Genomic DNA, 27,140 nt, shown 5'->3' with positions numbered 1-27,140 from the left:
GAAGGTCTGAAGGAGGCTTTGTAGTTTATTTGCACAGTCTCTTTCTCCCTGCTAAGGCATATAGCAAATTAAGGTTTCTGGCTACCAGTAACAAAAGCAAGTGAAGAATGCCTGTGCCATTTGCAACACGCAACACAATTCAAGATTTTCAGGACTAAATGGGCAAACAGAATAAAGCATGCAAAATGCTAACCACTAATCCAGTATAATCTGTTTACAACAGAAACAATAAAATTTCTGGATCCCTTTGCAAATTTAATGTGGTTGCAGAACTTGAAGAAATGCCAGCAACCTTCTCAATTAGGTAACCTTCTCATGTTAAAGCACACACAAAGGGAAGAGGCCAAAAACTGCAGAGGACCAGCTTGGCCTAGGTATGAAATTCAAGAAGGGCATTCTCAGCCCTACAAAACAAGCTGGATTCCCTAACGCCATGCCAAAATATCACAGCCAGTTTCCAGGATTTTACTCTCTTTGAAGCTGGGTAGTAAAGATTCAAGAATGTGGGAATATTTCTAATGCAATTTTAGATACTTTTAATGCTAGGAAAACCAATCCTGCAACTTTTGATCAGCTAAAACAATAGTCATGCAGTGACTATTTTGCTATTGATGTAAGTGACTAATTTAATGCTTAGTTTGCCTCTTTATTTGCTCCCATTAATTAGGCCCAGATGTTCCAGCTTCCTATCCTTTTAATCTCCAGCTCTTTCTTAAAACCAAGTTTGCCTTGCTCAGATAGATACCATCTGTTTTAATGAAGAATAAACTAGGTCATGTGAGATCCATGACCTCGAGGGCTGTTTCTGCATCCCAAAGGGGTTGGTCCTGACTTCCACAGATGCCTACAAAAAGCATCAGATGTATCTGCTTTTATTTACAGCTAGAAGAAACATTTCCTACTGTGCCACATATTAGTCTTTATTGGTAGTCACAAGCACAACAGACTTAATTTTGTTGAATGTCAGAGATAAACTAAGTGAATTGTATCAGATTACAAACTCACTGAATGTCAAATTGGTCTGCCATTTAATCTCTGTCTCATCTTGGGATGGAACTTGAACAGCCTAGCAATACATGTCTTGAAAGTGGGAGTGGTGGTTGTCAATAATTCTTGACAAAGAAGGGGAAGAAGTGGCACAGCAAAGGAAACCAGACTACCCAAACAGACTGGTAATCAGAAGATTAACACTTGAGAGAAAGATATGGGGAAACCGCATGACATAAGCAACTGTGGGCTTCTACAACAGAAGATGTGGTTGGCACATGAACAGGGCAACACAGAACGAGGATAATGATTCTGGACATCATAGTAGCCAAGATCACATTTTTTTAAGTTTTTCAACCCATAGACCAGCATCCACTGAAAATGCCCTGCAGACTACCACTCAACCTTCTCAAATTCAGTGTCCTCACACTGTTCCAGAAACCAGCTGTGGATTGCTCCCTGTAACTCTCAGACCACTGCTTCTATACTTTTGCACCACTCTAGGGGGTTCTGATCTAAACCTGAAAAACACGCTGGATAAATAATTTAGAGGAGGTTTTACAGGCCACCTATTGTTCTGTCCAGAAGTGCATATCTCATACAATTGAATATAAGAAGTAAATGTCAGACAATACTTTTTGCAAAGCTTTTGTATATTCTTCCAATGATCATATATCTGAGGAGACAGTCCGATTAAAAGAGCTTAAAAGCTCTTACAAGAAATTAGAGATGCTTTGAGTAGTGTTCACCATATGCAGTTCTGCTAGAGCAGCTCGCTTCTACGACTTTGTTCATTATTCCATTGTGCTATGATTCAGTTTACAACAGGAACTCCTTGGATAGAGAAAATGTCTTTCTACTCAGCAATAATATGAAATACTTCACAGTAAGAAATATGCCCGCTACATTTCAGGCAAGATCATCACTTTTCAGACTACTTGTCCCAGTAATGTTATTGCCAGTGGCATACCAGTGGTTCTCTCTCACTTCTATTTTGAATTCTAGACTCATCCCTTGTCAAGTTGGAAAGAATGTAGCAATGCATGTTTGAAGTACAACCTAGCTTCTGACTCAAAGATGCTGCTGTGAAAAATTTTCACCTCTCTGCTGCTTTCTGATTCCAAAGATCCGACATACTTTCAGGTTCTTTCTTACCTGGTATACCTAGAACCTATAACAACACACCACTAAAACTACATTTAACAATCTGGAATTTGATACAGTCTCTTTTCAACTTCGCACAAGATTTGATATGCCAAAGAATACTAAGCAATTGTGTCAACAACTCTTGTTGCTGACCCACCCATTTATATCTTTCTGAATTACAATCCTTAAGAATTAAGCACACAGGAATCAGCAGGCTAATTAATACCCATCAGTAAAGCTTCCTGTTTTTCTCATAGTCCAGAGACAGGTTCCTGATTTCCAGTAAGTGCTGTTCAACAGAACCCCCATGATGGGAGTTCCTTTCTAATTCCAGGTAATTACTTTTTTTGGCTCACAACTTACTGGGTCTCTATAAAAATACTGTAAATATCAGGGTGTCTTTAAACAAAATAAGCAGAATCCCTGAAAGTTTCTCCTCTCCCTTTATTCTTTACTTATTTTGAAATAGCAGGGACCAATAAATGACACCAGAAGGTCATCAGCCTGTTGTTGATAAGACAACCTTTAATTCTTTCAATTTCTAAAAAGCGCTTAGAACACTGAATGGAAATGCATGTCCATGTCCCTTCACAAAACTTTAACATCCACAGTCTTCAGAACAATTCTCATAAAACTGGTATTTCCCCACTTGATTCAATGGTATTTTTGTAACTCTTCCCATGCCTCTGCTACCTGTGATTTGTGACACAATGATATAAATAATATGAACAGATGAGTGGAAGAAAAGTTTTTCCTCCCTATTGAAAACAGAACATTGCAAAGTCATTACTACTCTTACCTAAATATTGCACATGAAATGTTGATGGACCTCAACTGCAAAACTGTTTTTTTATAAAAACAGCTCCAATAGAAACCTTCAAAAATTTATTCCTTTTTCACCTACAAACTTCTATACTACTTTTATTGAAAAGAAATTTAGGAGGCCCGCTGAAACAGCATATTTTAAGTGATACCAAACCCCTGCTAAAAGTGAAGTGTATCAATCTGTACTGACCTGACTTTAAAAGAACTTGGTCTATCACATTTTAAAAGACATTCAAATCCTATTCACAGAATTGCTTATTTCAGGTAGGGAGAGATTAACCAAGAGCTCCTTGGAATGAAAATATTAAAGGGTTTTTTTGTGGTTTTGTTTCAAAAAAAAAAAATCTCTCAAACAACAAAAGTCAGACATATAAAACCCAACATCTAGCCACCTCCTGTCTATTAACTGGTGCTCAAAATTCCCATCAAGTTTACAGTAATTCAGGATTCTTTCTAAATGAATTTGTGCTCAAAGTTCAGCTTTTATAACTTTTAATTATTTTTTTCCTTTCAGTGTTTAAAAATACTATGTAACAGATTCCTTAAAATGAAATTGATGAACAACAAACAAATTGATGGAAATTTAGGCTAAAAATCGTGTTACGTTTTTGCCTACCACAAACAAAATAATACATGAACAAGTCACAAAGTAACCACACTCACGCAAAGAGAAGGACAACTACAAAGATGAGTAGAGTATTGTTCTAGGTATCATCAAATCCCAGCTGGCAGGCTACAAGATTCCTTTTGATTGCTTAAAAAAAAAAAAAAAATGCTATGACAGCAACATTTTATTTTATAACCCAAAACAATGAATCCTGATCTTTCTTCAGATACTGTTTAATTTTAGGTCTGCTGTTGTGAATACATGGCTTCTACTTCTTGAGTTGGGATTAGTACTACATTCAAAATCTTGAACTGCATGTCCCAGAAGCATTCTCAGCCAAAAGGGATTGACCTCTAAGTTTCTATGAAGACAACTAACTTGCACTTTATCTCTGGCACTACATAAAGAATCAATTCTGGTAAATCATTAATATACCATTTTTCACTTATTCTACTCTGATGATGAGGTAGAAGTACTTCCCAGTGATTTTTTTTTCCCCCCTCCCAATGAAGGTGGGAAGATAAATGGTGAGTAAAACCTATGCAGGGACATACTAAATTTGAAAAAACAGCTCTGTTGCTAAGTTTAATTCCCACAATCAAATCTTTACCCAAGAGGACAGTAAAGCTTCCTCTCTCATCTTTTGTCAGTACTTCCATCTTCACCTTCAACTACCCTGTTTACAGAAAGCATTTACAAAACTGATTTGGCTAGCTGCTTTACTCAAATTCAGCATGGACATATTTAGTTTGGTTTTCCACAAAAAAAAAAACCCCAAAAATTAAAACCAACACAACCAATTTGCTGTGTCACAAAGTCAAGGGCAGACTTAAAGCCTTTTCAAGTAACTTCAACTAAAGGAAACAGTCATTAAGGTCTTAAAAGTTTAAAACAGCACCTCTGTAGAACAATTCAGGTACACCCCAATTCAGGTACTTAATAGGTGGTTCCAGTAGCTTTTGTTCTGTCAATTGCTACAGCTGAACATATTAGGTCCTACATGTTGCTGCAAAACTACTGTATGGACAAAGCTTACAAATATACCCAATGAAAACAGAAAGCCTTAAAATAAAGTTGACCAGCCAAACAACTAACAAAAGATGGCTGTGACCAAAACTCATGTTCTCATCTAAGAAAAATAAAAATAGCATTTTGATAACTAAGAAACACACACTTACAAATGCAATAACCCGTGAAGGATTTAATGAGTCACTTTGTACCCTAGAAGTTAAAGTTACACTTTACTTCTGAGTCTTATAAAGATCAGAGATATATGCAGCAGCATGGGTCCAAACTTTAACAGCAGCCCCTTCTGAACTATGTGAGCCTAAATAGGGGTACTTAGTAGGTATCTAACACCTGATTAGCCACTTTCTTTTTCAACCCAAAAATATGTGCCTCTGCACACTTCTGGGATTCTTACATAATCAGCATATTTTTGCCTGTCCTGAAACTCAGCTCTTGCAGATTTCTTCCTTTGTTTTCTCCGAAAGAACTACTTGATGCAAGTCAGGCCCATATTAATGCAAAGAAAGTATCAGGCTTAATATCCTTGACTGTGTCCTTTTAAAAAGCAAACAAAAAAAATCTTGTTAAAGTACAAAGGTTTATTATTGCCAAACGAATGTAATAAAAGCCACATTGTTTGTACTTGACCGATTTCCTCCTTCACCAGTGCTGGACAGAAGCCTTTGAGGGACTGGTACCTCTTATAATACATTCCTTTCAATTACATTTCACTTCCTTCTTCATCTAAAGTAGTGCTAAGGAGAAACAAACTGAGAGGGACATTTCACATAGTGCACAAAAACAATATTTTTAAATACTTTTGAAACAGCTTGTCTATTCACTACTTAATATGGTATTTCTACAGTGCTTTTAAAGTATAAGATTGAAGAGTAAATTGTGTTGAAGAGCTTGTGGATGAAGATGATCAAAGACTGACAATTTAAACATACTCAGCACTTTTCAGTTCTCTCGTATGTTTTAGGAAATAGCTAAATAGGCAAGTAATAGAAAACTGTTCAAGATTACCTATTCCCTGCTATTTTGTGTCACCACAGCATTAGGCACAGAAGGCCCTAGCCTGAAAATGCACTTCCATATTTATGCGTATGTATACCAGCACAATTGAGATGTAGCTAGAAAGGCCAGGATGAAATCCAGATACACTTATATTCAGAAAGCAACTTACATCAAATTAGCAGTGAAATTGAAGTTCAGTGGCAGCCAATACCTACTTTTCCATTTCTTTAAAAAAGTTTAACCTTTTTTCAATTAGACTTTTGACTTTCATTTTTAAAATTTCACTGATCTAAGAGCTAACTCAAGGAGAAAAAAAAAAAAAAAAAAAACCTCTGGACATTCACATTGAAGACAAAGCCCGTCCACTGAGTAGTACTTAAAGGCCTCAAAGCATCAGAAGTTTGTTCTTCACATTATACCTTCAAACGTTAAGTTTTTTGTTTCTTCCTTAAATTCTTTCTTCTTTCAAAAGTTAGAAGATTACCACAGAAGACCACATAGCCCCATATCATCTATTTATGGCTGGACATTAAAAGATACAATGGATATATGTCCTGAAAGGCTGCCGTTGTTCTTGGCCTGTTGCAATTTATGCTGCGAACTTAAGTCTTTTCACAATACAGAAAAGCCAGTTGCAGGCTAACAGTGTACAAACAGTAACTGACCAGCTCGTTTGTATCCCAAACACAAACTGAGAGACAGAATTTCTCCATCTTTTAGGCAAACAACCAACAGCTTCCCCAGATACCTTGAGCTGGAACTTCCTCACTTATTACAGAGCTTACTTTTGGACCAGCCAGGTGGAATCCCTTCCAAGTCAACAGAGGGAAAAAAGGCACTTCTCCACTTAATTGAGCAGTTTTTCCCATCCAGTTTATGTACCCAGAAGTACCTATTTCCCTCTGATGATTATAAAGTGATTCTACATATGCAGGTTTGATAGTCATTTATACTTCATAGCTCTACATTCAGAGAGAAGAAACTAACCTCGAAGTTATACAGTCTGATAAGTGCACATAGGATTTCATGACATGGAAATTATTGACACAAAATAATGCTAATTTGTGTAAGGAAGTATACATTTGTGAGATTCAGAAAATAATTGTTAGAAACTCACTATATCATTCATACACATCACCAAAACGATGCCAATGATACCTATACAACTTTATAATCTTCAGCACTGTGACCCAAATAAAACTTACTAGCACAATATCACAAATGTGCTATTAATAAAGTCAGATCATTCATCTAGCATTTTTTAAAAGAATACTGACATACTTAATAAACAGACATTATACACAAGAAAGAAGAGATATAGTTTTTACAAATAATCACAGGTCAAACTACATCCAGTTTGCAAGCTTGTATTTACCCATATAATCTGTAATTTTACATATGTTATTCAAGTTTACAGAACACAAGAGAGTCTTAGAAGGTACTTAAAACTATTGTTATGTTTACCTTACACTTGAGCTGTTATGCAGACAAAAATACAAAAAGATTTCTGATACCACTAAGTTCTTTCCTGGAAATTTCATTTAGTCTGATCTTTCTTATAAATGGGTTACACTAAGTACTAGAGATACTATAATATGCACAAAGGACTTAACTGTTGTAACTAGCAAAATTAATAGCTTCCTGAAAGACTCAAGTAATTTCTTTGCATCTATAAGCTATGAACAGCGTGCTGGGCCACTGAGACCCTGGATGCTATCTTCTGTAAAGTAAGTTCTACAAAACAACATCAAGCTACAAGCCAGGAAGAATCTTCTCCTAAAACACTATTTCAAACTGGAACAAGCACTGCAAATGGATTTATTTTTTGTTAAGGGTTAATACACTGAGAATTCATGAGTGGAACAAAGTATTCCTCAAAGGGAAGGCTTTGTTTACATTCATAAGGCAGTAACAACTAATATTCCTGAGAGACTACAGAGTAAAGATGCATTATGCATTCAGAATTTACTTCACGTGTTCATTACCTTTCCGATTTCTCTCATACTATACCATACAAAAACTAGTGTAACACTGTCCAAGGTGAGGTGATGAAATCACTGCTGTCTGGCACTAGAATGGACATCATAATATTCTCCACATAAAGAGCTATTATGCAGAAAACAGGAAGCAAGTCTAGAATATCCAAATAGTTATATCTGATATGGAATTGGAACAAATACACTAACACAAATATTAAGTTTCAAAATCCCAGTCTCCAAAAATATCAATTAAACATTTCAGAAGAAAATCTCTATAGTGCCCAGGGATTACATTATTGATCGAAGCAAAGACTGAAAGTATTCTTTGTATTAATACCTAATGTTACTGATGACATGCCAATGTTAATTTAACAATCATGTCTAGTGTAAACACTTAAAATACTCTAGCAGAAAAGGACTGTGGTCTTTAAATTTTTCATGCTATTCAGGACTGTATGGGCCACCTCATTGTTTTTTCTCTATAATGCAGAAAAGTCAGTCTTAACTCAATTAAATTTCTGCTCTGTTTTTTAACTTCAGCCTACTATGCAACCGAAACAGAATGGATAGACTAGCTTTTTCTGTTTTAACTATGCAGCTTCTTAACAGGAAAGAAAAGTCACTCTACCGAGTTTCCACAGTTAAAAGCCAATTGCCCTTGTTAGTTTTATACACACAATTTCCCTTCCCTCCTATGTCCAAACTGGGATCCAGTCTCTCTCCCATATTATACCTCTGAATATCATATCCAAGAAACCCATCCAAGCCAATAAATAAGACTTTAAATAGAAGGTGGTACATAACTGACAATTATTTAAATGGACAAAGATAAACCAGGATGAGAACATTTGAGAATTTATGAACCAGTACACCCAACCAACCTACAAATAAATTCCTTTCATGAAACAATCTAGATTTTCAAAGTGACTCTCAAGAAACTAATTGTACAAGAAAACAGAAATCAAGAGGTGAATGGGTTGCTACAGTCAATACTAAAGTAAGTTTCAGAGGCTATGGCATATATCATAACAATATGATTAATTTTGCAACAGTAAGGATAGATTTTTAGCTGATACCAGATGGCATTTTTGTGCTGGACATTGTTTTTTCTTTTTTTTTTTTAAAGCATAAAATCATCTAAGGTACAATATTTATTTTAACACCATTTGCATTAAATATAGGTTGCTAATTTCACACCTCTGAAAACACAGCTGGGAACATGCAGTATGTCACAAACAGGCAAGTGTATAGGTAAACTCCCTAAACAATAAATTTCTCCTCATTCAAAAACAAGATTAGCATACTAGGTTATGGAAATAAATCTCATTTGCCATGACTATTAGCTGCTCCTGAACAAAAATATTTAAACAGTAAATATGTATGTATAATAAAGAATTTATCAGACTTTAAGTTATTCATGAGTCACAATATGAAACTGAGAGTTCTTCATACAGTCACATGAAGAGCAAAGAGAAGGATAAGGTTCAAAATTAAACACCAATGACACAAGGAAATAAAATATCCTACAGTACATATGCTTCAATCACACATAGGCCAAGGCTTTTAAGATTCCCAAACAGATGCTTTGTTTGGACAGGTGAGCACAATTTAGCTTACTTCAATTTATGCTTACCAAACTGCAATATTCACTCCTAAATTTCCAAGCTAATATAAACACTGGAGAAGAGCTAAGCTCGTTAGTTCTTAGAATATTTATATGAAAATGCAGGCAAGTGATTCCAAACCCATTTTATACTATCTGATAGCTAGTTTTATAGAATGACCAACTTACCCAATATAAAACAGTATATGTAGTGCAAGAAGGCTTAAATCTAAGAAAATCAAAACCTGTATTGCAGAACACTACTAAGTCCCATTAATGGCACAGTATATGCTTCTTTAAATTGTATATAATCTTTCAAAATACTGATCTCAAATGTAATTTTTGTTGACAACTGTGTTCAAATTTATGATTTCTAAATTGTTTATGAGTAGGCCTTTCTTAAATATTATCTGTCAATTCAAGGACTGGCTCCATTAAAATTAAAAAAAAAAGTCACCTAATCCTCATGTTGTAGGATTTGAACAATACCATTAAAAAAAACCATCTACATAAATCCAAAAGAAGGAAAAAAGTAGGAACATACATGAGCCCATACCCTACACAAATCTTTCCATAAGACCTGAGAACCGTAAAATCTGAAAGCACTTCAAACACTGTCAAACAAATTTAGTTCAGTTTTTAAATGCATTGAGAAGAAAAGATCACATAACTCTTCACATGTATTGAGTCTGGGTCATTATTAAGGATGAGATTTTATCAACCCAGTGTTCAAGACTCACCTCAAATTGCAGAATCTCAGCCTAACAATTCATCGGATTCACCCACGAACCTGAGGTGACTAAGCTCAAAGCAGTACAGTGGCAAATCACTTAAGATATGTACACAAGAAAAGTCAATTGAGATGTTAAAAAATGCATTTCAGGACAACTGTTTGGACAATACACTAACTCAATACACGTGCACAGGTCTCCATCCTAACTGAACTGCCTAATCTAAAGAATGCCTCAAATGGAAAACAAGGCTGTAAAAAAAAAAAAAAAAAACCAAAAAAACCAAAACCAAAAACCTCTCCATTATCTGTGACAGTCAAAAGCATCAGTAGATCAGAACCTTGAGATCTAAAATCCATCTGTCAGTGATTAGTGTTACCTGGTTACACCCTTTCTCACAAACCTCTACTGTAGACACCAGAGTTTAACTTTTATGTATAGTGTATTTAGAATACTGCATGGAAACCAATTCTCAGCATTAAAGATTTATCAATTGCTCTACTCCATAGGCCATAAGGAGTTATTTCTCTGATCTTAATTCATAATGCTCTGTATGGTCATAAAGAGTATCAAGTATATTATATAGTAGTAATAATAGTGGACTACTACATAGACCTTACAAATAGAAACCGAATTTCCAACCCATCATGTCACAGTTACAGTTATGAGTGAGTCAGCCACACGCAGCCCTTTTTATATCACCAGTATTCTCACTTTCCAGTCACCAAAAGCTATTAGTCATTAATAGTCAAATCTTGAAAGTAAAACCAAGTTCGGTTTTTTTAAGAATCAGTATTTTCTTTTAGATTTTCAGTTATTTCACTCTGCTTCCCTATGTATGTCTTCATTATACCTCAAATTTCTTAGCAACATATATACGTAGATATATGGGTATATACTATATATACACACACACATATACCCATTTACCCAACCACAGGTTAATTTATTTTGTTGTTTACTGACATAGTTGCTTCTCACTTCTGCTCTCTCCCATTCTCTCACCCCATAAAATCTCAGAATTAATTATCTGAACCTAGACTAATATATTTAAAAACAGGATCACAGTCTGCAGTAGAGAGAACAATGAACAGCAAATCCAACACCACTTTGATAGGATAGATTAAATTACAGCTAATTGAATTCATGAGCTGTAGGTCACATGCCAAGAGTACTTGACACGCCCTTGTAGACTGTTTCTCCAAAATTGTAGCATCATTGCTTACTAAGAGGATCACTCGCTATTACAGTTGACATAGCACACCTTTCAACACAAGGTATTTTAAATTATTTATTTTCAAGAATAAGCATTTCAATATGATTTATAATTCAGGACTTACTCTTAAAGAAATAGCACACAAGCACATATGAAATTAGAAGGCAGGGGCAGATATAAATGAACACAAACCCAATCTATCTGGGCCAGGTCATTGGTTCAATATAACCCAAATCAGTCTTAACTGAAAGTTACTGGTATCTAACAGTTATTAGTTTATCATCCATTAACACTTTTTACAGAAGCTGAAGCATTCTAAGTTTTGAGCAGCAAAGATAAAAGGCATACGTCTGCCCTGAAGAGAGATTAAATATGCCAAATCAGAAAAATTATTAGGCATATTAGATAATTCCTGTTCTATGAACTGCCATTTGTTTCAGGTGCTTGCACGTTTCCTAGGAACGAATAACAGTCTCAGAAGACAGGACAGAAACTGATGAAATTATTTCATACATAAGAGGTTCTCCTACATCACTGATGGAAGAGGAAATTAGCATTGCACTATCCAAAATATATGTCCCCAGGAGGTACCAGAAGAAAGCCGTGCCAATGACCAATACAAATATCTTACTTCTTGACATAAGAATTAAATGTTATCCTTCAAAGGATTTGCCAGTACACAAGTTAAGTACCACCAATGTTTAAGAGTCCCTAAGCACCTGTTGTCACTGTACAGTTCTTTTTAGTAAAGTTTACTTAGTTCCTCAGTCTTTAAAATGAGGTCTGTGTAAGAGATGAAAAACTCTTTAGAGACGAATGTGCTTTGTGGTAAATTACTGAAGAGTTTGCACCAAACAAAGGACTTGTCTTGCTCATAAAACTAAACCAACTATGCTAGGGAACGATCTCCAAAGCAAAGTGATCAAACTGCACAGCTTTTTTCCTTCTCTCTGCTCTCCTCCTCCCGCAAGTGTCCTCACATTTCTAGGTGGTTTTTTTGGTTTTTTGTTTTTTTTCTTCCTATTACTTCAATCATTGTTTAATTTTATTTCAAGAATTGTATTTTAGAGAACCAAGGAAGGCCAAGCAACAAAGTTGTGTTTGTTCTCAAACAATGCAGCTCCTAACATCTCTATCAAAAATGAAAGTCAATTAGGCTAGAAATCACAACTAGTCTGGGAGTATCTGGAGTTTTGAATGTCTCCCTGTTACATCCAATTGCCAGCAGGAGAATTTTTTCCTCCCACAAATATTTTAAATGCCAAAACACGTGAAGATTGGAGTGGGTTTATCAGTGTATTTTATTACAGGAGATAAACTGGCAATATTTCATGCAAGAGCACCCAATTTCAGGATATCAGTGAATCCATAGCTGGCTTATTTCCAGATGAAGCAATAACATAAAGATGCTGATGTTGCACAGTCAGTGTTAACTAGCAACGAGTTCAGATCTACCTACCAAATCAAGCATTAGTAACATTCGTTTCTCCACATACAACCATTTAGGGTACCCAACCATGTTCCTAGCCAGACTTTCACACTGTTCTACTTGTTTTGCTCCAAAAAGAAACAGTATCAAGTAAACACAAACCTACCTAAACAAAATGGAAGTGTGTCTCAAACCAGTGTTAAATCCCCTTACCCTACTCTCTTTTTCAAGCATCATTTTTAAGTAGGAGTTTCAACATTATGAACCAAAGGTATAGCTTCACCTATGCATTCATCTCCATTACTGCCTGCCAGCCTTCTCTGACTTTTCATCCACTTTGGTAATCCCCATTTCACTAAGAACGCTCTTTATTAAAATACAAATAGCAATCATGCAAAAAAGTAAAATTCAAAAAGAATAATTAAAATTAACACAGAGGCATGAATCCTCATCTCCAATTACATAGTGTCAAAGCATTTTGCTTGCAATCAACCATTTAATAAGATCAAGATTCAAAGACAAAATTATTTATATTGCAGGCTTTTATCACTAAGGTACACTCCTAGGAAACTCTTAAAAGCCGCGTGAAACAGGCATACTCTAAGCTATGAAACCAGTAACTATGCAACCAACTCCTGCTTTAGTTTTAAGGTAGATGGGTTTATCTACAGACCTGTCAGAAAAAAATAAAGATTGCTGAGGGACTGGCTAATTAGCCACAAACCCAGTTGTCTTCCGCATCTCCGATTTCACAATGTTGCTTCTCTCTTTACTATTAGCATGTATTGCAAGTTCTTCTCAACAGATAAAAGAGTTCACTGATAAGTGACATCACCTGCAGTATAGTACAATTCATATGTATTTCATGTTAAAAGAAATTCCTACTAAACAGGATTTTCAGATTTTATTTCTCATCTGCCTCTGATGTCAGTCAGGTTGAATATTTATGGAATCACAGCCTAGCCACATCTTATACTCAACTTCTGCTCACAAACTTAAAGCATGTTATATTGGGGGGGGGGGGGGGCGGCATAATTCCAAAATACCTTTTTAGATTTCACATGTTAAATACTGTTATTTCACAAAACACATGACCCACTCAAACTGTCCTATCACAGATTTCCAGAGCATTGTTTTCCCAGAATTATCCCAAATCAAGGCAACAAAGCTCTACTCTGCCTAACCTACAACCAACAGTACAGTAGGAACATTGAAAAATTTAGGCCTACCTAAAAACAAAGGCAACAACAACAAAAAAAAAAAAATCATCTCCACCGCCACCAAAATAAATCTTTTAGCTTACAGTAAGTGTTGCAGATAAAGAGTTAATTCTAGAAACTCTCTTCAGGTAGACATTTAGAACAAAGGGTATAGTTTATTTTAGTAAACACTTAACAGGGATAGCTTTCATAGGCTTTACAGCATCAGGAATGGATGTGCCCCAATTTGTTTCTACTTTTCAACTGATGAAGGATGAAATGTATACAACTGAAATCCAAAAAATTAACTTCAAAACCCACTTTTTGTTTTCCCCAGAAGAAATATATTTCTATGTCTTTTAAATTGTTTTGCATTAATTTTGGTGTTACTTCTTTTTTTCAAATTCTTTCTAAATCTCTTCTCAGTTACTTCGTTTTCCTTCTAATGGTTCTGTCTTGTAGGACACACTGTCTTCCCCACAGCTTCTTCCCAGCTGCCTTTTCTAGCAGAAAAAAAAAAAAAGTAACAAAACCAAATTCAAGGAAAATTTTCCATGAACAGATCCAAGGAATCACAGCTACTCACTGTGAAATTACTAGAAGAGATGCAGAAAGCTTTTAAACAGAATGATTTGAATTAAAAGCTGTAATACTAGGATATTTCTAAATATATAATTTTTAAAATATAATTTATAAATAAAGCATTTTAAAATTTATTATATCCCAAATTATATTATTTCCAAATATATTCAAGAATGAGCAATTTCTACATATATGGTTGCTAACATGAATTTATTTTAAGGGGATTGAACTATGTTGGTCACTAAAAAAGGAGGAAGAACAATATTGTTGATTCAGTGTAACTTCTATATCCATCACTTCTGAGTGTGACAACTGAGTGGGTTAAATAAAGGCATACTGCAGAAGTCTTCATAGGCCTCTGAAAGTCACAAAAGTCAGGGAGAGTTTAGTGGCTTCAGAACACAAATTCATCATACCAGCATGCAACGTGAAATATTCTGATGGAAGAGGGGACAAGAATCCCAGTTCAGAAAGAGACTGACCAGCAGCTGTCCTCACTGTTCATTCTCCAGGGACAGACAAGGAGTTACCCACAAATCTTCCTGAAAACAAACAAAGATTTTACAATGCATACTCTGAAGTTATTTTTGGCAGGTCACGCAAATTAAAACTGTACAGGCTATCATCTCCTGCACTCAAGAAGCTGTAAGAAGCCAATACCAATCTGGGGGGAAGAGGTCTGAGGCAAGAAGTCTGTCATCAGTTTTGGGGCAGGTGGCTAGAGGAGTCTGCTATTACAGCACCCAGAAATTTTACACAAACACAGTCAGCTCCCAGCCTCTTGTTTTATATATTTGCCATCCATATAGCTATTACAGTGTATCCTAATTAGTAGATCAGCAAAGTAAAATTTTACACATGGTTTAGCCTGTTTTTGAAGAGTCTACAGAGGGATAGCTCTCTCCAGTAACATCTACCTAAACCATTTTGGAGCATTCAATTTACTGACTGGAAGCACTACTGGAGAAGCACAAAAAGCAACAGTAAGTAGCTGTTTTGCTTTAATCCAGAGAGCTCCCTGCACCTTTAACAATAATGGCAGTGTCATTACCATAAGTATTTCAGATTGCTTGGAGTCCCCACATTTCCCAATACAAAAAGATCAACACTTAAGCAAATGCCACGAATGCTGTGTAAAGAAGATAAGTTTTAATGAAGAACCATAACAAAACTCAAATACTGCATGGTGGGCACCTAAATGGTCACTTTATAAAATTTTGGTAACAAAACCTCCTATGTAAGAATCACATAAAAAACCCAAACAAAAAAACAAACCTTGGCAGGTCCACATGCTTTCCCCTTCTACTAGACGATGTAAAACACTATATAGTCACTTTTTCCAGGCAAAATAATGTATTGCATTGATAGCTTTAGTGCTTTTAAAAAATATGTGTAAGACAATGCCAAGTGTACATGAGAAAAATAAATGCACGCTTAAGTCACCGGTTACAACTGCTAATAATAGTTTAAATTATACAGCTCTTCTGTCTTGAGTTGCCTTTCCCTAGTACTCCAATAAATACAAAATATACCCGAATTCTTGTAAATTGCATGGTAGAATCTAACAAACACCAGCTATGTGAGCTTTCATGAAAAATTAGTTCAGAATCAATCCTTTAAGGAAGTCAAAAATATCCTAGTTTGAAAAAAAAAATTGCCACATGCTGTAGATACTGTATGAATAGTTTGCAGAAATAAAGAACTACTAAGAGCAATAGATAACTAGTTAATGGGTCCTATATATGCTGACAGAGAATGAGCAGAAAGATGTTTTCATATTCCCTCTCTTTCTACATCAAGCTGTAGAATTGTAGAACTTGTTTTATGAGTTTATATAAATGTAAATATATATGCATATATATATATAAAATTTATAATCCAGTAGAGAAAGGTGTAGGTGATAGTCAACCTGAATAGTCAGAAAAGAAACAAGAGCAAAGAAGATTTTATGTAAAAATTAGTCTGTTTTAGACATCATAACCTGTTGGCATAAGGGCTATGAAATACATTGCAAAATAAATAAAAGCATATAACGAATCTACTTTTACTTTAGTATTAAATAAACACTATCCAACAAAAAAAGAGTACAAGACTAGAAATCCAGATACTTCACAAAGTATTCTAATTGCCTGAGGGGTGCAGTTCAGATTTACTTAACTATAATGTAGGTCAAATTGTGCCAGACTTCCCTGCTCCCTCAGCAGACTAAGAAAGTTAAGGGTCAAAGCCAGACTTTGGGAATGGTTCCACTGACCAAATCAACCCAACAGACAAGTCGAACATTCCATTGCCATTGGTATTATACAGAAATATGTTATACCATGCAGTTTGGTCACATGGAGATGATGCTTCCTTCATGAATTTTAATGTGTTTCAGTTATAAATAAATAAACACACACACTAGCAATTTGTCAGAGGTGAAGCGTATAGAAACAGACCAATTGATTCTCTGTGGAAAAATGACAACACATTTACACAAAAGTTACTGTCAATCAATTAATAGACCAGCTATCAACCGCTCCAAGCTGGGATGGGAATGAATAAAAAGGGCAGCTGAGTGGAAAGTTTTCATGAACAAATGCCACAGATCACCACAATTTAAGAGTGGATAGGGCAGCTGTCAGACTTCACCGGAAGAAAATTTGAGTGTCCACACATTTGGAGCACAACTCTGCAATGCAAACACCCTCAAACTACCTTACAGTAGGTATAGATATTAATACAAATCCTTCAGCATGAGCATTACACAGCAGCTCAGCAAGTTTATTTCATGAACCCAAAAGCACAAGCATGTTAGCAATACAACTAGCAGTTGTATTGAAGTGAAAACAGTTTAATTCTAGTTTAGGTGTGCCTGAAAAGGAGAACTGCAATTATATATTCTACAACGTAGATAGGTCCAGAAGAGCACATTCTGAATACTTCCAGTATGCTAGTTTCAACGCTATTTTCCCTGCTCCAGTCATCTTTTGGCCTGTGAGTGAAAGATCTTAGGTATTTACACAGAACAGTTAAGTTGCTTAAATTGAATTGCAAAGCCACAAAATTTAGAGCTCAGTAAGACTGTGGGCCTTAAACTGTGTAAAAACAAATCCTTAAATTAAGCCTCATAATGAGATTGCTATTCTAATGTTTTCAGAATGCTCTTCAGAGTAGAACAAGATGTTTTAAGTTCAAAGAAGCTTTCCAAAATGATAATCTGTATTATTCTCAGAATTTTTTTTTTTTTTTAAGATTATCAATGGGTTCGGGCCAAAACTGGTCACAGAAACACTTATACCCTGTCTGTCTAAATCTTTAAAAAAAAATAAACATCACTTACTACTTCAGAGGTAACATATTTTCAATCACCATCCCCTGAAACCCCTCAAGAAGTCTCTAATTTGCTAATTTAAAGTCTTACCATCACAACTAAAATTATTTCAATACCCTTGAAATATATTATTTACCCAAAATAAAATGGTAATCTACTACAAAGGGAAAAAATCTGAACATTTTTTTTAACCAAAATTAACAAAGCAGGACTATAATTATCCACAGAAATATAATAATGAGACTGACATAAGTGTTTTTTGAATATTTGCTCATTCTGTAACATTCCACTCACTTTCCAAATATAATGTGTTTTGTTAACTACTCTCACAATTTACTCACCTGTCTCCCAGGTGAATTTCCTTAGCACTCTAAATTTACACTCTAAAGAAGAGGCTGTACTAAAGGAAAATTTCTGATACACCTTCACTATTAAAAAATAATAAAAATAATGCAATAGATATTTCAAATAAAAACTGAACCACTGCTCTAACGTGAAGTTCAAACAGTGGTTAAAAGAATGATGTGTCATATACCTCCCCTTTTTTTTAATTAAAAAAAAGGACACCTTTGTTCATTCGAGAGATAGTCTTTCTTTGGGAAAACAGAAATATAGTCTAATTTTGAGAACTGATCTTCCCTAGCATTTCAATATCCCAGGTGCACACTAACACACAGCACTCAGCAAAATTTTACTTACCAACATCTTTGAAGCTGCTAAAAAAACCTCTAAAATTGTGTAGGAATGGGAGGATGCCTTCCCAGCTGAAGACATCCTATTAAACTACTCTGAGTACTGCAAGTTAATGCTGAAGATGTTTCACACTAAGTATCAACAGTAAGGGAATTGTATTGTTTAACCTAAACTAATTTGGTCAGCACCCAGACAGCTTATGCCCAGACAGGCCCTTGCAAGGTTAACACAGAGTTCCCATCTTTTACTTCACAAAAATTCACCCTTTGTTTCTGTACACATGTCTGTGCCTCTCATAACCAAAGTGGTACATAAACCACCCTTTCCCTTCTGTTTACATACTGCCTATCACCCTTACAGTGGATCAAACCAGGACCAAATGCACGTCAGCTTGGGATTGGTTTCCCTAAATTTTCATAATGTAAAAGCCAAAATATCAAGACATCTATCTCCAAAAGGCTGCTCTCCCTGTCCACTACAAACAGTCCAGACATGCAAACTCAGGAAACTAAACATAGAAAAGGTGAGTCAACCCCTAAGAGCCTACACGCTGTCAACCACCAGTACTTCAAGTTCATATTTCCTCCCTTTGAAGAAGGGAAAAGAAAAAAACATAATTCAAATCTTCCTCTTCTATTTTTTTCAGTTTGGGCTGTCACACAACACTTTTCATGGAAGAATTTTTCAACAGTATCTTCACCTGGAACATTAGTTGTATTTAAACATAAACTTGGCAGGGGGAAGGCGTGATGTTAGATGCTTTTGATTTTGTGGGAGAGGAGTTTAGCATGCTTCTTATTTCTGAAATATTAGCACTGGTTGAATTCCAGATTATTTGATTATTTGCATTGAAACAGGCAGTTCTGGGCATCTCTGAGCTATTTATAGGACTTAACAAATTGTTTACCTTCAAGAAAAATATATTAAAGCTCACTCTATAACATACCATCAAGCTCACAACATCAGAGAAAGTATTCTGAATTCCTTTCCACGGTCAGTTAGATATCTAAGTAAGATTGAGGCAAAAGAAACAGGTGACAAGCAAACACTAGCCATTTACTCAACATTGATTTTAAACACTGAAGATATAAAAGCAGAAATGTGAACTTTCAGTTTTCACATGTTCAGACTTCTTCCATATACACTCACTTTTCCGACCTTTCTGAAAGATAAAAAAGAATACTTGTTTCAATCTATTTTTCCAGCCTAATGAGAACAAGAACCTTATGGGAAGGGACCTGTTGCTGCCTACTCCACAATAAACATTATGCTACCGAAATCCACCTCAGCAGTAGATAACAGGAAAAGCAAGAGAAGAAAGCTGAGTCACACCTGGTCATTTTCTCTCTAAACATCAGCTATAACAATAGTAAGGATTTATTTTGGGACAAGTATGATCTCGTAGGAGCAAAAAATGAAGCAAGAAAGACATTCCACAGACAGAGAGTAAAAACAAAATCCAAGTCATTTAGCTTTATGACTAAAGTCTTAAAGATGTACAAGTGTAATGGTGAATTCAGGTCACCATTACAGTCACAACATTCAGACCATGTTTTCTTTCAAAACTTGTGGCATTTAAGGACACTGCCAAGTAAAATAATGAATTATTATTTATCATTTCCGTATCAAGAAAAGGTGACAAAACAGGAAAAAAATGCTCACACATCCCTCAGAATATAGTATTTTTAAATAGGTGAGGACCTTGGTAGTGAAACCAAAAATAACACTTGGTAAGAAGCAAAACTAATTTGAGCCCCTTTAAAAAAAAGAGAGAAAAAAAGCCACCAGTGTTCTTCGCTAGCAAAGAACTTAGCTGTTCTGGCACAGAATTTTTTACTTAGACTATACACAGGGAAAATTGCACTGTAATGTCTTCTACGGGAGCAGATTCCTTCTTACAGCATTAGACTGCAGTTCTGTACCTACTGTCCTGCTGATATGCCATTTGAAATATATTTGGCTAGCACATTTTACGTGTGAACACAGTGAAATTAAGTATTTAAAAACATGTCGCACCTCATTTTTCTCATGTACTTTGTAAAATTTTCCCATGCTTATAAAAATTAAAATACTGGTTTGCCCGATTTTTTATTCTGCATTTGTTTAGCGTAATGCACTTCATGGGAACAGTTGTTTAAAAGAATCTTTTCGAATGAAAAGACTATTATGAAAATATTTCAATCAATTGAATAGATTTAGAAAACCCAATTTACATTTGTAACGCCTTGCTATGGAATTCATTGCACTTTGAAAGATGGGCAGGAAACATCTCACAGGAGAGAGGGCAAGAATAAATTTGTCATCCTTCTCCTCCTAGAGTTCTCTTCCTTCCCCCCCCCCTTCCCTATTCCCATACATTTCATTTAGGAACATAACATTTGTTCTCCCAACTTCACCTACACAAAAGTGAAGAAATATCTTCTGGTTTTCTTGTACTTATTATTCTAGTTTATCTGAATTATACTTCATCATGGCATAATTAAAAATGTAGTATCTCCATTTCAGGATATATGTCAGGTGTTCAACTGCAGCCCCTCTGGCTAGTGAATAAGAAGGTTGTTCTTGTTAAATGCTCATCAAAACCAAGGATGATTAAGAAACTATGCCACTAGTGCTCATGGTCTCTCTCTTCCACTGACCAGACCTACAAAAAGTTTGAAATGGGTTCAGATAAGCATGGGTGGGCCATGAACTTTCAGCAGTTAAGTTTCAATGAACATGATGGTCACAGCATATTAATTTTTGCTTCTGTACAGCACAGAACTACTTCAGACCTGCACAGCTGAGTATGTAAATTCAATTGAGATTCACATAATACTACAGCCTGGTCCAAGCAGCAGCTTCTGAGTGTGATGAGCAAACATTTTTATTTGGACCTCCTTTTTAAGGAAAATGAATTCAAAACCAGAAGTGGTCATCCAGGCACTTTCAGTAGCAAGCAAGACCACTCACCTTTCATATAAGAGGACTATAGTTAAAAAAACCCATACACCTCAAAGGTTCAAAGCCACATCTTCAACATGTCAGGAAGAACCCTCAAAGAAATATTCTTCCTGTTAAACCTCTCTTAGTGCCAGAAACCAGTATGTAGCCCATTCCTGTGCCCTCCCCCAAACCTATAATTTCACTTTACCGGCTAAATATTAAGGCACTTTCCCGAAAAACATAACTGTACTCTAGTCTCTGCTCCCAATGCCTTTTACCAAAGGGCCCACAAATACCAAAACAAAGGTCAAGTCCTGGGATGTTTGGGGGAGGTAAGTGCCCTCTCAATCATTATGCTGAACTGTTCTCCCCTCTTGCTCTTCCCTCACAGTGAGTTCTTTGCTAAACAAGGCAGAGTTTCGAAGAGAAATCTCAAGAACATGCCTGATCCAGCCTGCATTATGGTGGTTGGGTTAACAGAGAGACTTTAAACCTCTTAGACTATTAAGGATATTTAAAACAATAGGTATGATATTCAAAGCAAGTACTGTTTCCAATTATATTTTTTATTTTTACATGAATTTTATTCCATCCTCCAAGAGAAGGTGCCTAAAGTCGGGGATGACCACAATCTCACAGATACCAATGTAATTTTGTTACCTTAAATATTACTCATAAACAGCTGTAAGAGCATGGAGCTCACCTCCTTATTTTGCCACTTTCTCAAATTGATAAGTTTCGAAAGCCATACTGTTTCTAAACCTGGGTACGTCTACAAGCAACAACAATTCTAGTAGAGAAGTTATCAGAACTTCCTGTCCTGGGTATCCCCCTCCACAAACATCTCCAAGTATCTCAGAGCACATAACTTTTGAGAACATCAGCAGAAAGAAAATGGCTATTCTTATCACAGCAATCAAACTGCACGTGACTCTAAACTGCTGTAGTGAAATTGATGACAATACATTAATCTCATTTGTATTTGTGCAGGGAAATCAAAATGGAAGATAGGGCAATATTGACTTAAACCACTACTGAAAATAAATTCCAGATACACTCTTCCAGTATGTGAGATATAAACCTAAACTGTACTTAATTAACTTAATTAAAAAACGTTTAAGCCAAGCAAAAAGGAGTTTTTTCAAGCTAAAGTTACACATCTACATATTATTCTGCAATATTCTGCACTTATTTAACATGCAGCCCATTTAACTCAGGAATGCAATGTAGCATGTTAGTAGGTGCATACAGAGCAGCCCAACCTCATGCAGAGTTGCTGGCTCAGATCTCAGATGCACTACAGACACATTAGCAGGACACTGCATCTTTTATGAACTCTGCCACTCAGAGGCAGGTACCAATGTGTTCAGTTTCAGTATCACTTTGAGGCTGCTGTATTGCTTCCTGGTCAGGAGCTAGATCCCTTCCCTCCTTGCAGCCTTCTACTGAGATGCATATCCATGTCACATAATCATTTTAAAACCAACTTAGAATAAGCCAGCTCAGCTTCTCTGATAAGGTAAGGCCTTATGTATTTATCTGTGCACATTTTTATACCCTTCAAGTTTTGCATTTAGTCTTCTCTCTACAAAACAACCAATGGCACCGTTCATAAGAGATGCAAAGAATGGTCATCTTCTCAGACAGACCTATGTGAGAAAAGAAGGGAAAAAAAATCAAGCTGGGGAAGACAGACAAGGAAAGGAGACTATTCTTTAAGTATCCCGTCAGTGCCCTGATAGGCAGCTATCTGCTCCTTTTACATTTTATTCCCTTCATATCAAGCAGTCTCACTTTTTTTAGGTCTCTCTCCCTACCTTGTGGAATCACAACTTTCCTCTTCCTTAATCTCTAAGGAGCACCTTAAAGAACCCTCAAAAAGATATGCTGTTTAAAATTGACACCAGGATTATTTCCATGTTTCTTCATTGGCCTCAGGAACATTTCATGACTGTTATGCCTTCTCTAAAAATAGCATTTTTCTGCACCCTATGCTTCACTTTAAGTCATAATCCTCTGTGATGACATCTGCATCACAGTAACTAGTCATGATATAAAAGATCAATCACTTCTGCTGAAAACAAAAACATCACAAACCTTTCAGGCAGTCTAATAATGATCTCAATTAATTTCTCAATAAAATGCCTGTTCACATTTCAAATTGGAAAAATTATCTCAAAAAAAAAATGCACTTCAAGAGAAGATAAGATGGTCTTCACCAATCACAACATTCTCAGGCCTTTCCAATTCCATTTTTAAAGAGCCATTAAAACCATTAACTTCACTGAGAAAGGGTTTAAATTGCACCTTTTCGGCTGAAGAGCGCTTAGGGGAAATCAAGATTTACAGCACTTACTGGAATAAATCTATCCAAAATAATTTCACAGTCCTGTAAAGAAAAAAATAATAAAACTTCCATATAGTTGAACATACAAGCCTTCAAACCAGGTGCAAAAACGTATGTTAACTATATGTACGTGTGCTCAAACACAATGCACAGACAGGTACAGTGGCTATGAACACATCATCATTGCTGCTGTCTGAAACGCCAATTTATTAAACATATGTGTTTACTCTGCGACGCCGCTGATCACAGGCAGTTTTTAGTAAGCGTGGTCGATGTGAGATGCAACCTTGCCTTCTACCAAAATGCTACACACGCGAAGCATCTTTGCAGCAGGGCAACGGCGCGCTGGTGTTTTGCGGTACGCTTAGCTGGATTCAGTTAACCCGTCCGGTCTCTTCACCGGCCCGACAACTACATTTAAATGATGAATTTTTTATGACGACGCAGGTAAAGGAAGTTAAACCAGATAAAACAGGTTTCACACCAAAAGGTCCTTCGGCTTCAGCAGCGACCATCCCCGGCTCAGGGGCAGGCCAAGCCCCATTTCAGGCTCGTTCCGCCGCAGACCAAACCCCGCGACCCGGCAGCCCCAGCCGAGGCCACCGGCGGCGCGGGGGCTCGGAGGCGCTCCCGCACAGCCGCCGCGCCGGGACAGACAATGCCAACAGCCGCCCGCCGGCTCCAGGCGCTGCTCCCGAGCCGCGGGCAGGCGGCGGCGCGGCTCCCCCAGCCCCGCGCAGCCCCCGCCGGCGCCGAGCAGCCTCCACGGCAGCCGCCGGCCCCCGCTCCGCGGCGGGGGGTCGCCGTTAACGGCACCTGCCGGCCGCGGAACGGCCGACGGTCCAACCCCGCGGGCTCAGAACGGGCCCACCACCGAAATGAAAGAAACGGGGGGGGGGGGGGGGGGCACCCCAAAAACAGGAGGGCGCCCGGGAAGGGGTCAGACGGCCGTTGGGGTATCTCCGGGGGCCGCGACCGCCGGGCACGGCTGCGGGCGGGCACCTGGGCAGCTCCTTTGTTCCTCGCCGGTCCCGCCGCCGCGCCCCTCCCGCACTCACCCACGGTGGCCAGGGTCTCCAGGTCCTCCAGCTTGTAAGCGGCGGGCTCGGGCGCGGCGGGCGAGCCGGGACCGGCAGGGCTGGGGGCCGGCGCGGCGGGCTGAGGCGCGGCCAGCCCCGCCGCCGCCGCCTCGCCGCCGCTTTTCGCCCCCATTTTGGCCTTGGCGGCGCTGAAGGCGTCCATGGGGCCGAGCGGGCGCCCCGCGGCCGCTCAGCGCATGGAGAAGGGCGAGCCGGGCCGGCGAGGGGAAGGGGGAGGAGAGGGAGCGGCGGGGACGGCAAAGTTTCAGTCTTCAGCAGGCGGGGTGGCTGTTCGCCGGGGCTGGAGCCCGTTCCCGCTGCCGGCTCTGAGGGGGCGCGGAGCCCTTCAGCATCGCGGCCGGCCGCCGCGCCGCCCGCCCCTCGCAGCAGGGACCGCCGCGCAGGCAGACAATGGCGAGGGTGAGCCCGGCCGCGCCGAGCCGCGCCGAGCCGAGCCGAGCCGAGCCGCGCCACACGCGGGGCGGGGTTTGCCTTCCTGCCGCTGCGGCACGGTCCCGCAGAGGGCCGGCGGGGCGGGGAGAGGGTGGGGTGGGGGGAAGCGCGGCCCCGCCGCCGCACGGCGGGAGCGCGGAGCTCGCCCCCCGCCGCGGGCACAGCCCGGGGGTGTCCGGTCGCGCCGGTGCCCTTTGCTCGCCCTTCCCCACCCCCGCGTCCCGCCGGGGAGGCGGCGCTGCCGCGGGGGGGATGGGGAGGGAGAGGGGGATGGAGCGGGGCGGCGACGGCCGCGGGTGCCCCCGCGCTGCCTCAGCGCCGCGGGGGCCGGGGGAAGGTCCCGGGGGAAGGAAGGTCCCGGGGGACTGACGGGGCCCTGCAGAGCGGCGCCCGGCCCCGCCCGGCTTGGGAGCGCGCGTTGGGGTCCCTGGACTGGCTCAGCGTTAGCGAGTGCCCCTCACCCGCGCGTTTCAAAGCGTTTCCCAGGCGTTGTTTTACTCCCGTTTTCAAGTAGGTGGGGGCATCGCAACGGCCACGGCCCCCCCGTGTTCCCTGCCCGAGCCTGGAAAACACTGAGGTGGCTGGTGGTGGCCGGCGGGCGCGCCGAGCTCCGCTGGGAAGGCACCTCACGGAGCAGCAGTCGCGTACCGAATATAGCTCCTTCCCCAGCGGCCAAGAAACTGTTGACAATTATGCTGAAAGACAGGGAAAATTGGTGTGCGAGCCAAGTCACTGAGAAGCGTTCGTGTCAAAATTGGGAAGGAAATCCTAATCTTTTCCACGCCTTGTTCTGGCCCAGTTTTACACCGTTGGCAGCCCCTACCCTACGCTCCAATAAGCAGGATATCTGCAAAGCCCATGTGTAGATCACACAGGTGGCATTTCACATCTTTTTATTAAATGGGAAAACGTGGGGATATAAGGCCTACTGGTTTCTGTGTAGAGTAGGTTCAATAATAATGAGAAATAGTTATGTGTATGTATACAAAAATGAGTATAAATGTATAAATTATAAGAATTACAAATTTATGTACATCTTTCCTGAATTTTAAGAGATCCTTGCAGTCTCGTTTATATCACGATACTCAGAGAATATAACATGTATTTTTTTTCTTTTTGCTTGTTGACATGGAGGGTTATGATTAATCCGGAAAAATGCTTGGTCATCTCTGCTTCCTGTCAGCCTATGAAAAGAATCACCAGTCAAGGAGGATGACATCACTTTTGCTACAAAATTTCAAATTTCATTTGTGTGCTCTTAGGAAGTTTTGCACTTCTGTTTTGCTTTACTACTTAATTTCCTTTTGCGTTATGTTTTGTACATTGTATACAAAAATTATCGTGATTCATGCCTTGACTGGAATATTTTAGAGATTCTGTAAATTGCAAATTGTGAATGTTCTGGCAGGCTGTAAATTTAGTTCCTGTTTGGTCAAAAGATGAGCAAGCCAACAAAGCTCTCTTAACAATAACAGAAAATTTTGTTTAAGGTAACAGCTTGAAAAATAAACATTCATACTTTGAGGAAACCTCCATGTATATAAAAAGGTAACTTTGTTTTTTAGCCAAGTAATTGCAAATTGAGATGATTTTTTAGGAAAAGGTACAAGCTAATTATGGTCATCATTTTCAAGAGAGAGTACCTTAACTTCAGTCTGTCCGAGAAGATCCGTATGTGATCTTCCTGAAACCTTTATTTTTTCATAAAAACTAAGAAATCATTCACTGCTCAGATGTTAAAAAGGACAGAAAATACAGAAGATATTGATTACTTTCAACTGATATTTCAATTTATTCTATGAACGTAGTGATTAAATTACTTGCATTCAGGAACTTAAAACTTCTTTGAAGAGCTTCCCACTGCCGTGCTTCAACAGTTGGTGGCCTGTATGACAGCACACATTCAAAAAGGCTATGATTCAGCAAGGTTTGTAAGCACAGGATTAGCTCCCTTCAATGCAGTGTCTCTCTTCTTATGATTAAAGTTAGCTTCCTACCTTG

The 27,140-nt window shown here is 38.5% G+C and overlaps 1 protein-coding gene across 1 annotated transcript in view; it reads right to left on the bottom strand.

Annotated features, from left to right (window-relative positions):
* The window catches only part of PRKX (protein kinase cAMP-dependent X-linked catalytic subunit), a 61,849-nt gene extending 36,732 nt beyond the window's left edge, over positions 1-25,117 (bottom strand). Inside the window, exon 1 of the mRNA XM_074814902.1 lies at positions 24,666-25,117. Within this exon, the coding sequence (XP_074671003.1) occupies positions 24,666-24,849 (184 nt within the window). The 5' untranslated portion in view covers positions 24,850-25,117. The remainder of the gene's footprint in view (positions 1-24,665) is intronic.
* Positions 25,118-27,140: the final 2,023 nt, after the last annotated feature.

The sequence above is a fragment of the Strix aluco genome, chromosome 2 (genome assembly GCF_031877795.1).
Source record: "Strix aluco isolate bStrAlu1 chromosome 2, bStrAlu1.hap1, whole genome shotgun sequence".
Lineage (NCBI taxonomy): Eukaryota > Metazoa > Chordata > Aves > Strigiformes > Strigidae > Strix > Strix aluco.
The sequence above is the reverse complement of the archived record's forward strand: the minus strand, read 5'-3'. Positions and strand labels throughout refer to the sequence as shown.